This window comes from Ovis aries, chromosome 3 (genome assembly GCF_016772045.2).
Source record: "Ovis aries strain OAR_USU_Benz2616 breed Rambouillet chromosome 3, ARS-UI_Ramb_v3.0, whole genome shotgun sequence".
Lineage (NCBI taxonomy): Eukaryota > Metazoa > Chordata > Mammalia > Artiodactyla > Bovidae > Ovis > Ovis aries.
This window is the reverse complement of record NC_056056.1, coordinates 6,465,177-6,479,758: the sequence shown is the minus strand read 5'-3', so window position 1 is coordinate 6,479,758 and position 14,582 is coordinate 6,465,177. Positions and strand designations below refer to the sequence as shown.

Below are 14,582 nucleotides of genomic sequence, written 5' to 3'. Positions count from 1 at the left end.
AAAAGCAAGAGAGTTCCAGTAAAACATCTACTTCTGCTTTATTGGCTATGCCAAAGCCTTTGACTGTGTGGATCACAATAAACTGTGGAAAATTCTTCAAGAGATGGGAATACCAGACCACCTGACCTGCCTCTTGAGAAATCTGTATGCAGGTCAGGAAGCAACAGTTAGAACTGGACATGGAACAACAGACTGATTTCAAATAGGAAAAGGAGTACGTCAGGGCTGTATATTGTCACCTTGCTTATTTACCTTCTATGCAGAGTACATCATGAGAAACACTGGACTGGAAGAAACAAGCTGGAATCAAGACTGCTGGGAGAAATATCAATAACCTCAGATATGCAGATGACACCACCCTTATGGCAGAAAGTGAAGAGAAACTAAAAAGCCTCTTGATGAAAGTGAAAGAGGAGAGTGGAAAAGTTGGCTTAAAGCTCAACATTCAGAAAACGAAGATCATGGCATCTGGTCCCATCACTCCATGGGAAATAATAGATGGGGAAACAGTGGAAACAGTGGCAGACTTTATTTTGGGGGGCTCCAAAATCACTGCAGATGGTGACTGCAGCCATGAAATTAAAAGATGCTTACTCCTTGGAAGAAAAGTTATGACCAACCTAGATAGCATATTCAAAAGCAGAGACATTGCTTTGCCGACTAAGGTCCGTTTAGTCAAGGCTATGGTTTTTCCTGTGGTCATGTATGGATGTGAGAGTTGGACTGTGAAGAAGGTTGAGCGCCGAAGAATTGATGCGTTTGAACTGTGGTGTTGGGGAAGACTCTTGAGAGTCCCTTGGACTGCAAGGAGATCCAACCAGTCCGTTCTGAAGGAGATCAACCCTGGGATTTCTTTGGAAGAAATGATGCTAAAGTTGAAACTCCAGTACTTTGGCCACCTCATGCGAAGAGTTGACTCATTGGAAAAGACTCTTATGCTGGGAGGGATTGGGGGCAGGAGGAGAAGGGGATGATAGAGGATGAGATGGCTGGATGGCATCACGGACTAGATGGACGTGAATCTGAGTGAACTCCGGGAGTTGGTGGTGGACAGGGAGGCCTGGCGTGCTGCGATTAATGGTGTCGCAGAGTCGGACACAACTGAGCGACTGAACTGAACTGAACTGATGCTGTGTGCCAGTCATTTGAATATAGTAACTCTCTCCGTAACAAACCTCCAAGGTGGGTATTGTTATCCGCCGCTTATCAAATCATGTATATCCAGTGTGAGCATCAAGGCCCAGGTTCCAACCCTGGTTCTCCCTGGCTGTCCCCACAAATCTGCCCGTCTAATCCCACACTGCCTCCCATTCAGAATGTGTCAGAAACCCAGAATTCTACACCTGAAAGGATGATTGTCATCTTTTGGATGATGTTGTCATTTCAGAGACGAGTTCACTGAGACTTAGAGGCCTGAGACCTGCTCAGCCATCACCATCGCTAACTGCACATGAGTATCTATGGCAGCGTCACAGCCTGTGTGTGGGGTGTGGGGTAGGACACTGAGTTGGATCTCAGAGCCTACATGCTAGGTGGTGACCTTGGACAACTCACTTAACCTCTGAAGCTCACTCTTTAATCATCTGAAAATGGAAAATGATGACACCCATCTCACAGGGTGTTAGGTGTATCATTTTTAAAAAATAAAAGTGCTTTGTAAAGCAGTGTACAAATAGTCTGTTATCATTAACTTGTAAGAATCACTACCTCTTATTCTAGGCAGTTTTCATTAACTGAGGCATCATTTACTTCGAGTGAAATGCACAGCTCCTGAGTGTGTGGTTTTGTCAATTCTGACAATGGCCTGCACCCCTGTAGCCCGTGCTCAAGATTCTCTGTATTTGTACCACTTCTGAAAGGCCCCCACCCCTGCATCTGCAGGTCTGAGTTCTCTCACCATAGATTCTTTTGCTGCTCTAACAGTGTTGATGTTATTTAACTTTAGTAGCCGTCGGTTTTAACAGCTGACTGAGAGTTTGTGGGGTGCTCATCTGCTCTGAACCCTCAGCAGCTTCCCCTCTGTCTCACAGTAGAAGCCCAAGTCCTCCCTCTGGTCTCCGCGCACACGTGGTCTGGCTGCTGTTGACTCTGACCTCAGTTCCTGTTTCCTCCCCGCCCTCTGTGTGTTACTATGCTCCAGCCACTGCTGCTCCTAGAGAAGATAAAGCCTTGGCTTCTGCTCTAGCAGTGCCCACTGGAGAAAAGCTTGTCCACAGAGTCTGCATGACTAATTTCTTCCTCCTTCAAGTCTTGGCTCAAATGTCACCTTTTCAGCAAAGCTTCCTCCAGTTTCACTGTTTTAAATGCAGTCCCGCCCCCACCCCCCGCTCTACCTTTTCCCTTAACACTTCTTTCCAGCGTACAGCGTGCTGTATGTATTTGTTATATTTATTGTCTCTCTCTCCCTTTAGAAGGTAACTGTAAGGGCAGGGATTTCTGTCTGCTTTCTTGCTGCTCTGGGTGAATTCCTCATCTTGGGCCTGGCCCTGGTAGTCTTCCTGTCAGTAATTACGGAGATGAATGTATGAGTGACTGTCAGACATCCTGCTGAGTGCTTACACCTTACCGTTGTCTCGCTTCATCCTCCCAGCCAGCTATGAAAGTAGGCACTTGTATTAGTCCCCTTTACAGATGTCTCTTTTTTTCCCTTCTTTAAAATTTTGAGGTACGGTACCTATAGAAGAGTCTGTAGTACTTACCTTGAGTACAGACGATTATCAGTAATCACCTTCGTAGCCATCACCTGGTCCAGGAACTAGAACAGGGCTTACCATGCCTGTGTCCCTCATGTTCTTCTCAAGTCTAGAGTAACTCCTGTCATGAAAGATGTTACCATAACCGTTTCCTTGTTTTCTTCATCGTTCACCAGTTGTATATGTAGCCCTAAACAGTATATTAATATTTTAGACTTATAGTAAAATGTTCCCTAGAATTGATTAAGCAGTCACATTCTGTGAATATGTATATATGTGTGTATATATATAAATAACTTTTATTTACATTAAGCTTCACTTGAGTACATGAAATATGTTGAAAAACAAAGAAAAATCTCTAAACATAGTAGATGTAGCCTCTGTTACTGTTGTCTAAAATCATACAGGTACATTTTGATGAGGAAATTACTGGTCATTTACTTTTTTAAGTACCAGAAGAACATCCTTTCTTTTTTAGAAGTATTTCTTACCTAAAGGGCAAAACAATAATGTGTGGGCTTGAAAGCTAGATAACCGCGTCTTAACTTAGCTCTGCAGACTTCAGCAAAAACCCATCACTGATGGATAGATATGTGATAAAGGAAGTGTAGTGAGGTGTAGAGGCTAGGTAGTGGGTGCATAGGTATTCACCGTATAATCCAGTCTGCTTTTCTCTTAGCTTGAAAATTGTTAAAATATTAGGAGGGTATCAAAGAATAAGAAAATGTGTATTGGAACTCTGCTCTAGGAGAGTTTGATTAACTGAAGTAAACAGTCTGTTTTCTTCTGTTCGTAGTATTCATGACTTCTTTCTGAGATTTAAAAATTTAGCTGAGAAAAAAAAAATTTAGCTGAGGATTTGGATATCCTTAAACTTTTTTCTTTTTCATTTTCAGTTTTTCTTTAACATCAGCACTGATGACCAAGAAGGCCTCTACAGTCTTTATTTTCATAAGTGTCTTGGAAGTGACGTTTGGTCTAATGACAAGTTTTCGTTCAGCCTCGATGTGAGTACCATATGAAAACTGCTCCACGTAGATGTTGTCAGCTGTGTAAAATGCAAGATGGTTTTTTCCTTTCTAAGAGCAGTTTTAAGGACATTTAAGCAGAGTTAGAGAAAACATACCGGAGAAGGCAATGGCAACCCACTCCAGTACTCTTGCCTGGAAACTCCCATGGATGGAGGAGCCTGGTAGGCTGCAGTCCATGGGGTCGCTAAGAGTTGGACATGACTGAGTGACTTTACTTTCACTTTTCACTTTCATGCATTGGAGAAGGAAATGGCAACCCACTCCAGCGTTCTTGCCTGGAGAATCCCAAGGACGGAGGAGCCTGGTAGGCTGCCGTCTGTGGGGTCACACAGAGTCGGACACGACTGAAGCGACTTAGCAGCAGCAGCAGCGGCAGAGAAAAACATGTCCAGAACAACATTTCTGCCAGTGGGCAACATACTTCAGCAGAGGATTCTTTAAAAGGAAATATAAAGGATTTATATTAGGATGTGTTTACACTTCAGCCTGTGCATTAAGAATGTGGTTGTTTTGACTTCCTCGGTGGTCCAGTGGTTAAGACTCTGCACTAACAAGGCAGGGGATGCAGGTTCGATCCCTGGTTCAGGGAACTAAGATCCCTCACGCCTCAGGATGCAGCCAAAAAAAAAAATGCGTCGTGCTGTCTGTAAGTCATCTATAACTCTGTTTCTGAAAAGAATATGGTTGTTACCTTCTGGTGCTCACTTTCTTGAGCTTCTGTGAAATAGCAGAGATTCTAAATTACTGAATATGGGATGATCTATTCCTGAAAAGTGAAAATAGTCTCATGTTGGTTTCAGATCGAGATCACAGAGAAGAATCCTGACAGCTACCTTTCAGCAGGAGAAATTCCTCTCCCCAAATTGTACATTTCCATGGCCTTCTTCTTCTTTCTCTCTGGGACCATCTGGATTCACATCCTTCGAAAACGACGGTAAATTATCACCTTGAGCCCTTCAGCCCCCAGGGCTTGGGGATGTGTTTGTTTAATTTCACCTGTTGCTGTCTTCTGAACCAAGAGACCTTGTCACTAGCAGTCCTGTTCTCTTCAAAGGGCACCTTCCCCGAAACAAGGGGGACTCTGCAGAAGCCTTACAGTGTGGGAGGCCTTTGCATGTAATGATGTTTGTTTACTTCTATGCTTGGTTTAAAAAGCAAATCCAAATATTTCAGTAATATACAGTCGAAGTAAAATGTATAAGCAAAGTGTTTCCATAGCAAGGTCTGGAGAAGGAAATGGCAACCCACTGCAGTACTCTCGCCTGGAAAATCCCATGGACGGAGGAGCATGGTAGGCTAGAGTCCATGGGGTCACACAGAGTCGGACGTGAATGAGCGACTGGGCGACTTCACTTTCCATAGCAAGCACACCCCAGCTCAGGACTCAGAGTGAATGCATTGGTCACGTTCAGGGGCTGTTTGTTCTTAAGACAAGAGGCGCGACCGTGGTTCAGCGCCTGGTGGGAGCATGGAGCTGCTGCCGAGCTCCGAAGGCCCAGCCGGGGTTGACACTGCCCTCCAGAGGCTCGAGAAAACCTCTTCAGAGCCTGCCTGCCTGACTCTTGGCCTTTCTCCTGAAACCCCCGAGGCTTTAACTTCCTCTTCTTGGTATTTGAGGGGAGTAGCAGCATATGAGTGATTAATCACTAGTGAGAACTAGTGATTAATTCTGTGTCCCTCCCCCAAAGTGGAAATGAAATGCTAGTTTTCAGTTAAAGAATAGTGTTTGTTATAAAGCCCATAAACTGTGTAAAGGATGGTATGGAAATATGGTATCATAATAGAGATTTAAATTCACACAATAAATGAGTACCCCAAATACCAGATGCCTCCTCCTCTGGAGCAGTGGGCCAGAAGTAGAGACCTCTAAGCCCTGGAGGCCTGCCTGTCTTCTAGTGGACATGGCTCCGCTCGAGTACTGGGCTCTGCTGGGTGCAGTTTGCTGTTTCCTGTTTGTTGTATATCTTTTACACCCACTGGATGCAAAGAACATCTTGTTTGCTTGTGAAGGACTCTACATAATCATGTTTGGACTAGAGATCGGGAAACCATTAACAAGAGAAAAAGAATCCTGCAAATTCAGGCCATAAAAGATGGTGGAGGGTGGTTTTTTGTTTTTTGTTTTTTTTTAAGAACGTTTTGCTCTTAACTTTAGTAGACAAGTAAGAACTAGGAGTTAGAAACCTGGTTTTCAAACGTAAACGCTGACTGTTGTTGCTGCTGATTGAAGTGTACCTGGCTTCACTCTGTAATTCTGTTTCCTCAGCTGCAGAACTGGAACAGTCATAATCTGCCTAATCTGCCTTCCTCTCAAAGTCTTAGATCTTCAGACTTCTTGTGTGATTTCCCCTGAAATGCTGTGTACAAGAGGGCTTTGCAAATCAGTGCGCTATGCAAAGATGAGACACATGCAAAATAGTTTAGCCAGATGTTCAGTGGTGTTTTAAATTCCCTTTATTTAGCGAGGCAACAGTCAGTGTCACTGGTTCACTTTTATATAAAACTGTGATGACAGTTTAAAACCTGTGGTTAAACGAGGCTAACCTGCTTTGGACAGCATATTTGAAACTTCTTGTTGAAGTGTAGTGTAGATCCAGAAACGTGTTGTTCTGGCCCTCTGCCACCCACCCCGCCCCCCATGTTTTTCCAGGAGCCTTGAGCCACGTGGGGTTGGTGATTCGAGTCACGTCATGGATGTGACTCTAGGGCTCTCGGAGAGACTCGCAGGCCCTAGAGCTGGAGGGAGCCGAGAGACTTGGCCCTTGGCTTGTTGAGGCCTTGAGAGGGGAGGTGAGAGCCACGGTTGGCGTCCCGGGCACAGCTGGCCTGGGCCCACATTGGTCTGCTGTGCCATCGTGGCCTCTCACGTCCGCGAGTTCTGTCATGGCCCTGGAGCACGGGGAGCTGGGGAGGGAACACAGACACCTGGCCTGCTTGGAGCTGCTCTCCGCCCAGCCCGGCGCTGAGTGTGGCGGCGCCATTTTCAGCAGAGGTTTCTGAGGCCTCGTGGGAGGAGGGCGGTCAGGGTAGAGCCCGTGTATGAGCCTGGTCGCTGCCCCCTCAGAGCTGGAACTCTTGCCTGCCTTCACCTGCCGGCGCCGCTGTCCCCCAGGCTGCAGGTGGAGGGGGCCAGGCCGTGGGGGTGAGCCCAGCCCTTGCCGGCTGTGCAGCCTGGCTGAGTCTCGTGGCTATTGAGGACGGACAGACTCCTCTGGCCTTGACTTCCCTTTCGACCTTCAAGTAGGTAGGCCCCGGAGCAGGAAAGAACCAGGGAGGAAGCCAGCCCGGAAACTGGTGTGCGTCACTCAGGACCCGCCCTCCTTATCGTTCTGTGCAAGGCCCTCTCCTGTTTGACTTCCTGTCCCCTCGTTCCTTCCCACCCACGGCCAGCCGCCCAAATGTGTTTCGTTTGTGTTTGGGGTATTTGTGTATCTTGATAAACAAATCACGTTTACTGGTATTGAATGTATTTTTAATTCATATGAACTGTCCTGTCTGTAGGTATTGTTTTCGTACCTTGTTCCACTCGGTAACGTCCTCTTTAAGACGCAGGCACATCGCTGGTGTGCACCCAGTTCATGGCTGTTCAGCTCCTCTGTGGCATCCGGTGGGCGCCCCATTTCGCTTGCCCGCCCTCTTCATGGTGGACCCTTAGCTTGTCCCCAGACGGCTCGGGCAGCCTCTGAGGTTCATTCCCGGAGGAGGCGAGCTGGGCATGGGGCGAGTGCTCTTTTAGTTTCACCGAGCACTGCTAGGTTGCTTCCTGGGGTGCCTGGGCGGGCAGGTGCTGCACTGACGCCTGAGTCGGTGCCTCGTTTTCTCTGGTGTCTTTCTAGAGTTACATCTGCCTCCCAGGCTTCCCCGCGTGACGGCCTGTATTTGCATTATCCTTCCGTCAGGTGTTCTGTGTGTCCCTGGTTGCTGTGCTTGAGTTCCGTGCACATTTGAATCTCAGTCCCTCGTATGCCTTAAGACATTGCCTATTTCTTTTCCCAGCTGAATTGTTGAGGGAAAATCTTTCACGTTAATGGAGTCGAGGCCATGTAATTGTAGTCTTCTGGGTCGTGCCTCGTGGATCCTGAGAGGCCCATTCCTACTCCAGATCACAAAATGTCTGTTTTCTGTTTAGCAGCCAAATCCCCCTGGGGTATAGGCAAGCATGAAGCTGAGGTCAGCTTTCCTCATTTATTATATAGGTTTAAGCTGAGTTTTTTTTCTCCTCCAGTGCCAGGTATTAAGCAGTCTATTCTTTTCCCACTGACCTGGTGTCACCTTAAATATTAAGCTTCCGTACAAGCACAAATCTGTCTTTAAGCTTGCTAGTCTGTTCTGTTGGTTTACTTCTCTGATGCTCACTGTCCCCCATTTTTTAACTGCTGTGTCGGGGAGGTCCCCCTGTCGCTCTTCCTCAAGTCTTTGGTTTCTTTCATAGGGTTTAGAACTTTTTCTCTGTCATGGTTTTGTGTGTCTCAGGTTAACTCCTAGGGCGAGGCGGGAAGGGATAGAGGAATTGAATGCCTGGCAGCCTGAGGGTGGACTAGTACCCGCAGAGGAGGTGGGGGGGGGTGGGTGCTGTGTCTCACTGGCCTGGTGTGTTTGGCAGGTTCCAGCTTCAGGGGACAGAGAGGGGCATGGTCTTTGACCATCCCTGCTACCTAGCACCAAGCCCACCTCTCTGGGCTAGCGATTTCCCCTGGAGCTGTGCCCAGTCGCCTCTGCCTTCTTGGGGATTTTGTGCCGTTTTCATAGATGCATCTGCCTCTTTCTTGCCTCTGTGGGCTTTCCAGGGTGGTTTCCGGACAGGAAACTGGCAACCTGTTTAGATTTCCATCTTATCAGGCCTGGGAACCCATTGTGCATAACTTGGCTCCATTCACAGAGTTGGATTACATGGTAGAGTTGACTTAGGACCCCATTCCACGCCTTCTCTGCTGGCAGCAACCACTTTTTTAAAAAAGCTTTGTGTTTGTGGTTTGCTTAGATCATATTTACGACTTCCTTGTAAATATTTGATGGGTGGAGCTTTGGCTGTCCTTTGGGAATGTGAAATTGTCCTTAAATTCTTTTCTCTCTGTTTTATAGGAATGATGTCTTTAAAATTCACTGGCTGATGGCTGCCCTTCCTTTCACCAAGTCTCTTTCCTTGGTGTTCCACGCAGTATGTATTAGTGTTTTGGGGTCATTTATGAAATCCCTATATTATCAGGGAAAATAAGTTGGAAGACAGGCTACATCCAACAACAGATAAAAGAATACCTTTGCCATGAAGCCTCCTTTGGTCTGGGAAGGGCTGGTCATGGGATAAATCATCATAGCCTCTCTAATGCTAGACTTAAGACATCTTTAGATATTACCTACAGACTTGGAGTTTTCTCTTGTAGATATTTTATTTTTTCACCCTCCTAGTCATTTCTTGAGATTAGCGGGCCACCTCATGAATTGTTTCCACAGCTTCCTTTATTTTTTGAAATAGTCCCCCCCTTTTCCCATTTGATTTGAAATTCACTGTTAGCATACTTGTTTGAGAGGAAACTGATGCTCTGAAGGTTGAGGCATAAGAATTGAGTCAAGCTCTGAATATTTAGTGCCGATGCAGACTGAAATGAGCCAGCCGGCGGGAGACAGTCACAGCTTCCCCACTTTGTAGGCCTGCGAGATATCCGTGGGCCCCATCTGGGAGGGTGACAGTCTCCAGACTCTCTCAGAAGCCTACTGCCCGTAAGAATGTTGTCCTAGAAAAAGTAATAACGTATCCAGTTGCAGTTTCAAGAAACGACGATTATTTGGCTAGTTTCCCGTTTGGATTAAGGTAAAAGGATTCCTTCTGGAATCATGCAGATGACGAGTCATAGGATTCTTGGGTCACTTTCACATCCAGACAGCTACGTGTAGAGGAATGAAAGGTGCATGAAGGGACTGATGTTGGCTTTGGGCATCCTGCCTGCAGGCCTTTGGGGCGCTACTGAAGCTGGCCACTTCAGTGGGAATTCATTGGTAGCTTCAGGTAGCTCTAAATTTACAGGTTTGGTTCCTGCCCCGCCCCCCACCAAAGAAAATAGAGTTGAAGCTGGGTGATTCCACATAGGTTTTTTAACTGAGTTAGTTATTATGTAAGCAGCAAGGCTATGAGAAAGAAAGCTGTTGCCTGGGATTGAAAAGACCCGTGACATTTGGAGGATTTTTTTGTTTTTTTTTGGTTTTTTACATCTTTACTTTTATATATTAATTCATTAATTAGCCATTTAGTACCGCTTGTGGAATCTCAGTTCCCCTGCCCAAGGATTGAACCTGGGACCCAGCAGTGAAAACCTGGACTCCTAACCACCAGGGACTCCCTTGGAGATTTCTTATGAGAAGAGAATAGGCAGCCATTTGCCAGAGTGAATCATCTGCCTCAAGAGAGGGACCTTGGGACTCCTTGCCAGTACAGAGGTTAAGACTCCATGCCTCAAATGCAGGGGCTGCACATTCGATCCCTGGTCAGGGACTAAGATCCCACATGGTTCGCAGTGGGGCCAAAAGAAAAGAGAGGGGCCCGGACTAGGGGTTAGTGACGTGGAACCCTTCTGTCTCGTTCCCCAGGCTCCCTGCTGTTTGCAGTGGGCTCACGTGCTTCACTGTGCATCCGGAAGTGCAGTGTTAGGGAGAGGGGGCGGGTGTCCCCATCACAAGGGCCTCTGGTGGTGTTTCCTGTCCTGCTGTGGGTAAGGCATTGGTAGACGGCCTTTCTGAAACGCACCTGTTTTCTCGCAGATCGACTACCACTACATCTCCTCCCAGGGCTTCCCGATCGAAGGGTGGGCTGTGGTGTACTACATCACTCACCTGTGAGTACCGAGAGTGCCTCGGGAAATACCCGTCCTGTGACGTAATGGCTGGGCAAGGCTGGGGAGCGGAGCTAGCGTGAGACCTGCCCCAGGGCGAGGGAGACGGCCCCGCCCTCACAGGGCAGCCGTGGGACACGTGGGTGGCTGTCAGCATGCTCCTGAAGGGGTCCCCCCAGCACAACAGTGGGCCACGTAGCTAACTATTGCTGTGCCGGAAAAGAAACGCTGTTCGCTGACGTGCGTTCCCTACATCTGGCCATCTGTCTTTTGGAGGAAGTGTGTGAAATCATAGAATGAGCTGTAGACTGTGACTCAGAATGAAAAGCTAAAGAGACCCGTTGATGTCTGTTCATTCTTCCCTTTTGCAGCTTGAAGGGGGCACTGCTGTTCATCACCATCGCGCTCATCGGCACTGGCTGGGCTTTCATTAAGCACATCCTTTCTGATAAAGACAAGAAGGTCTTCATGGTTGTCATCCCACTGCAGGTAAAGGATTTCTAACCCTGCTCGTCCTCCTCCTCTCGAGCATTTGCTGGGCTGAGCTCCAGGCCTGTCTGGGGAGAGGAAGTTGGGTCTCCTGGAAACCCCCCTCCTCTGGCTTTGGGGTTGAATCCTGGGCCTGTCTTTCTGGATTCTGATGGACCCAGATCTCAGGTTGTTGCACTGGGAGGTACTCCACCATCTGCCGTCTTTAAACAGCACATGAACAGGGAGCTGCTGAGAAGTTAGGGAAACGTACTGCCGCCTTTTCTGCATCTTAATGGTCCTCTTAGCAAAGAAGCTTGGGTACACTATGACTTGGTTAATGATTTCTCTTTTTTCTGGCTGTGCTGCTCGGCTTACAGGATCTTAGTTCCCCAACCAGGGATTGAACTGGACCGTGGCAGTGAAAGCACTAAGTCCTAACCACTGGACTGCCAGGAACCCAACAAATTATTGTAAAATGTGAATGACACCAGTGAGTTTCCAGAAGGTAGAATATGAGACATTGGGGCAAACGTTTATTAAGAGCTTCATGTGTTTGGGGCCTTGGACTGAGGCCAACTTTAAAAAACTGTGAGCCCTTTAGGAAAGAAACTTTGTCTTATGTGTAGCAGTCTTATTGGAGGTAGAACTTGGACGTAAAAAATGCACGATAAACAGATCCTAGCAGGGACACACAACTCCTCAGCTCTGCTTGACCAGAGAGCATCTGTTTGATAAAGTTGTTCTTGTCTGTGATCATTTGGAGCCCAGTGCAAGTGTGGCGGGTGAGGATTGGAACGGTGCCAATTCCCCAGGCACCCAGGTCAGCCCGCTCACCCGGTGATTGATGGTTTGGCAATGTTTGTGGCAAAACCATCTTCACTTTCAGTCATAAGAGACATATGTTCAGTTCAGTTCAGTCTCTCAGTCGTGTCCGACTCTTTGCAACCCCATGAATCGCAGCACGCCCGGCCTCCCTGTCCATCACCATCTCCCGGAGTTCACTCAAACTCAGGTCCATCGAGTTTCTCATCCTCTGTTGTCCCCTTCTCCTCCTGCCCCCAGTCCCTCCCAGCATCATGATCTTTTCCAGTGAGTCAACTCTTCGCATGAGGTGGCTAAAGTACTGGAGTTTCAGCTTTAGCATCATTCCTTCCAAAGAACATCCAGGGCTGATCTCCTTTAGAATGGACTGGTTGGATCTCCTTGCAGTCCAAGGGACTCAAGAGTCCTCTCCAACACCACAGTTCAAAAGCATCAATTCTTTGGCACTCAGCCTTCTTCACAGTCCAACTCTCACATCCATACATGACCACTGGAAAAACCATATGTTAGTGCCACGTAAATGCTCCAGACTGGTCGCTGTAGGTTTCCAGCGAGAGAGTATTCACTTCAGTTCGGATGATCTGGAAGAGCTGTCTGGTGGAGATGGGCCTGGCCTAGACAGGGGCAAACGTGACATCGCCGTCGGGTGAGCAGGAGAGGCCGAGGCGCTGGACGGGCCTTGGCTGTTGAGCCACCACGGCCACTTCTCTGCCGGGTAGTGTTCTCCAGCCTGCCAAGGCCTCAAGAGCTGGGAGACGATGGCCGGGGTCCTCCTGCCCCGTCTCCCCTCCCTCCAGGGGCAGCTGCCCCCCTCTTCAGCCCCACTCTGCTTCACACAGCCTGGAGTGACGTGATGGAGGCTCTTCCCAGCTTTCCCTCTTCTGTTCCCCAGAAGGAACAAAAACACAAGGCTACAAGGCAGGTCACTCTGAGGAAGCAAGGCCATTTAGACAATCAAATATAAGGAAGTTACGAGGATTTAAATGCAAGGGCTAGTCTGGGAAGTCCTTGAACATCAGCCTTGACAAGTTGAAACTGTTTCCTTCTGGTCATGGGAGCCACTGTGCGCTCCTGAGTAGGGAGTGAAGCAAACGTGGCGTTTCAGGAACACTGTTGGCGCCTGGTCCCTCACCAGTGCCTCGAGTGGCACGGTGTGCCTTGTGTCCAGAGTGTGAACTGAGGGCAAGATGGAATTAAGCTGTTTATTTCCCAGTTTGTCTTCTTAGAGCCACAGATGCAGACCTGTACACTGGACGAGGCTTCTGAAGGAGCCCAGAGGCTGGGTGTCAGTGAGAGATTTCAGGCTAATTTTTGCATTGGTATGAAGTGTGGCTTCAGTGATGATTTAACTGATATGTCCTAGACGGAAAAAGAAACTACCCTTCCTAAGTCATAGCACGACAGGTTTCCCATTTCTGTGGAAATATGGAGAATTCCCTGTAGAGCAGTGAAGCAGAGTGTTTGGGACCACGGACTTTGCATGGAGTAGAGGTGGAACTCCTCTGCTTTCTTACCTAGTGATAATCTTCAAAAGAATAGTTCATCAACTGTGTTTCCCTTGTGCTCAGAGGTGTCACAGGTTTTATTTAAACTGTTGCCTTCTGTCTGACCAGCTGAGGGACTTTTCATAACATGCTGATTGCTTAGCGACAGGACGGAGCGCACACAGCCCAGCCTGTAGGCCCGGGTGTCCGCTGCCCCGGGGCTCTGTCGCACAGATCTGTCCATGCTCCCTGTGTCCCGCAGGTCCTGGCCAATGTGGCCTACATCATCATAGAGTCCACCGAGGAGGGAACGACAGAGTACGGCCTGTGGAAGGACTCCCTGTTTCTGGTTGACCTGCTGTGCTGCGGGGCCATCCTCTTCCCGGTGGTGTGGTGAGTTCCCCTCGGGGGGAGGCCACGCCTGCGCCACGGGCATGTCCATCCAGCCTGGCAGTTGGACCCGCCGAACCCAAACTGGTCAGAGTCACCCGGGGCACACGACAGCTTCCTGGGCCCCAGGCTGACCTGAGTTAGTCTCCAGGCTGGACTGGGGAGTTGTGCCTCTGTTAGGTTCCCCAGGGGACTGCAGTAGCGCTCACCTGGCACCAACTTTTTAGCACTTGAGATGCTGGAGAAGGGTTTGGAGATGAGAACTCAGTAGCAACATAAAACAGCCGTGTGAATTTGAAGGAAAGGGAGTTGAAGAAAGCCTACAGATGGCCTCTTCTTGCCAAGTTAGATAGAAAATGAGGAAGTACATCAACATAAAGCTAGTGGTAGTTCTCAGCTCATAAACGTAAATGTCATCAGATGGATTCACTTCATCCCTGAAATTGGCAGACTTTAGATGCATATACTGTGCTTTGACTATGTGTAAAGACAGTTAGTGCCAAGTCAGCGATTGAAGAGGAAGAATATTCTCCTTAGAGTGCATCCAAGTAAAGGAAATTCTTGCTTCCATAGGAAGAAAGAAAGGCTCACAGAAATCGAACACTCACCCTCATTATGATCTAGTTCTGTGGCCACTTGAAAGCAATCAGTTCTTTTGGAATAAAGTTTTAAAAAATAGACTTAGCTGTCTTCTCTTAGAAGTGAGGTGTTCCCATACTGCAGTGCCCCACACAGTGAATTAGTATTTTTATGGTCCTGGGGTTGATGGGGTCGTTCATTTTTCTGATTATTTAGAACGTGGTGTCAGTGGAGTGTAATCCTCGTTTCAGTCAGTTAGATCCACTTTATAAAACTTTATTGGGGCCC

The 14,582-nt window shown here is 47.8% G+C and overlaps 1 protein-coding gene across 5 annotated transcripts in view; it reads left to right on the top strand.

Annotated features, from left to right (window-relative positions):
* GPR107 (G protein-coupled receptor 107) overlaps window positions 1-14,582 on the top strand; it is a 65,191-nt gene that overhangs the window by 16,573 nt on the left and 34,036 nt on the right. For all 5 annotated transcript variants that reach the window (XR_009599725.1, XR_009599724.1, XM_060411672.1 and 2 more), the window contains exons 8-13: window positions 3,590-3,700; window positions 4,525-4,658; window positions 8,807-8,882; window positions 10,478-10,551; window positions 10,920-11,037; window positions 13,588-13,718. Coding sequence is in view for 3 of the 5 variants with exons in the window: in XM_060411672.1 (XP_060267655.1) it covers window positions 3,590-3,700; window positions 4,525-4,658; window positions 8,807-8,882; window positions 10,478-10,551; window positions 10,920-11,037; window positions 13,588-13,718 (644 nt within the window). In the remaining 2 variants the exon portion in view is untranslated. The remainder of the gene's footprint in view (window positions 1-3,589; window positions 3,701-4,524; window positions 4,659-8,806; window positions 8,883-10,477; window positions 10,552-10,919; window positions 11,038-13,587; window positions 13,719-14,582) is intronic.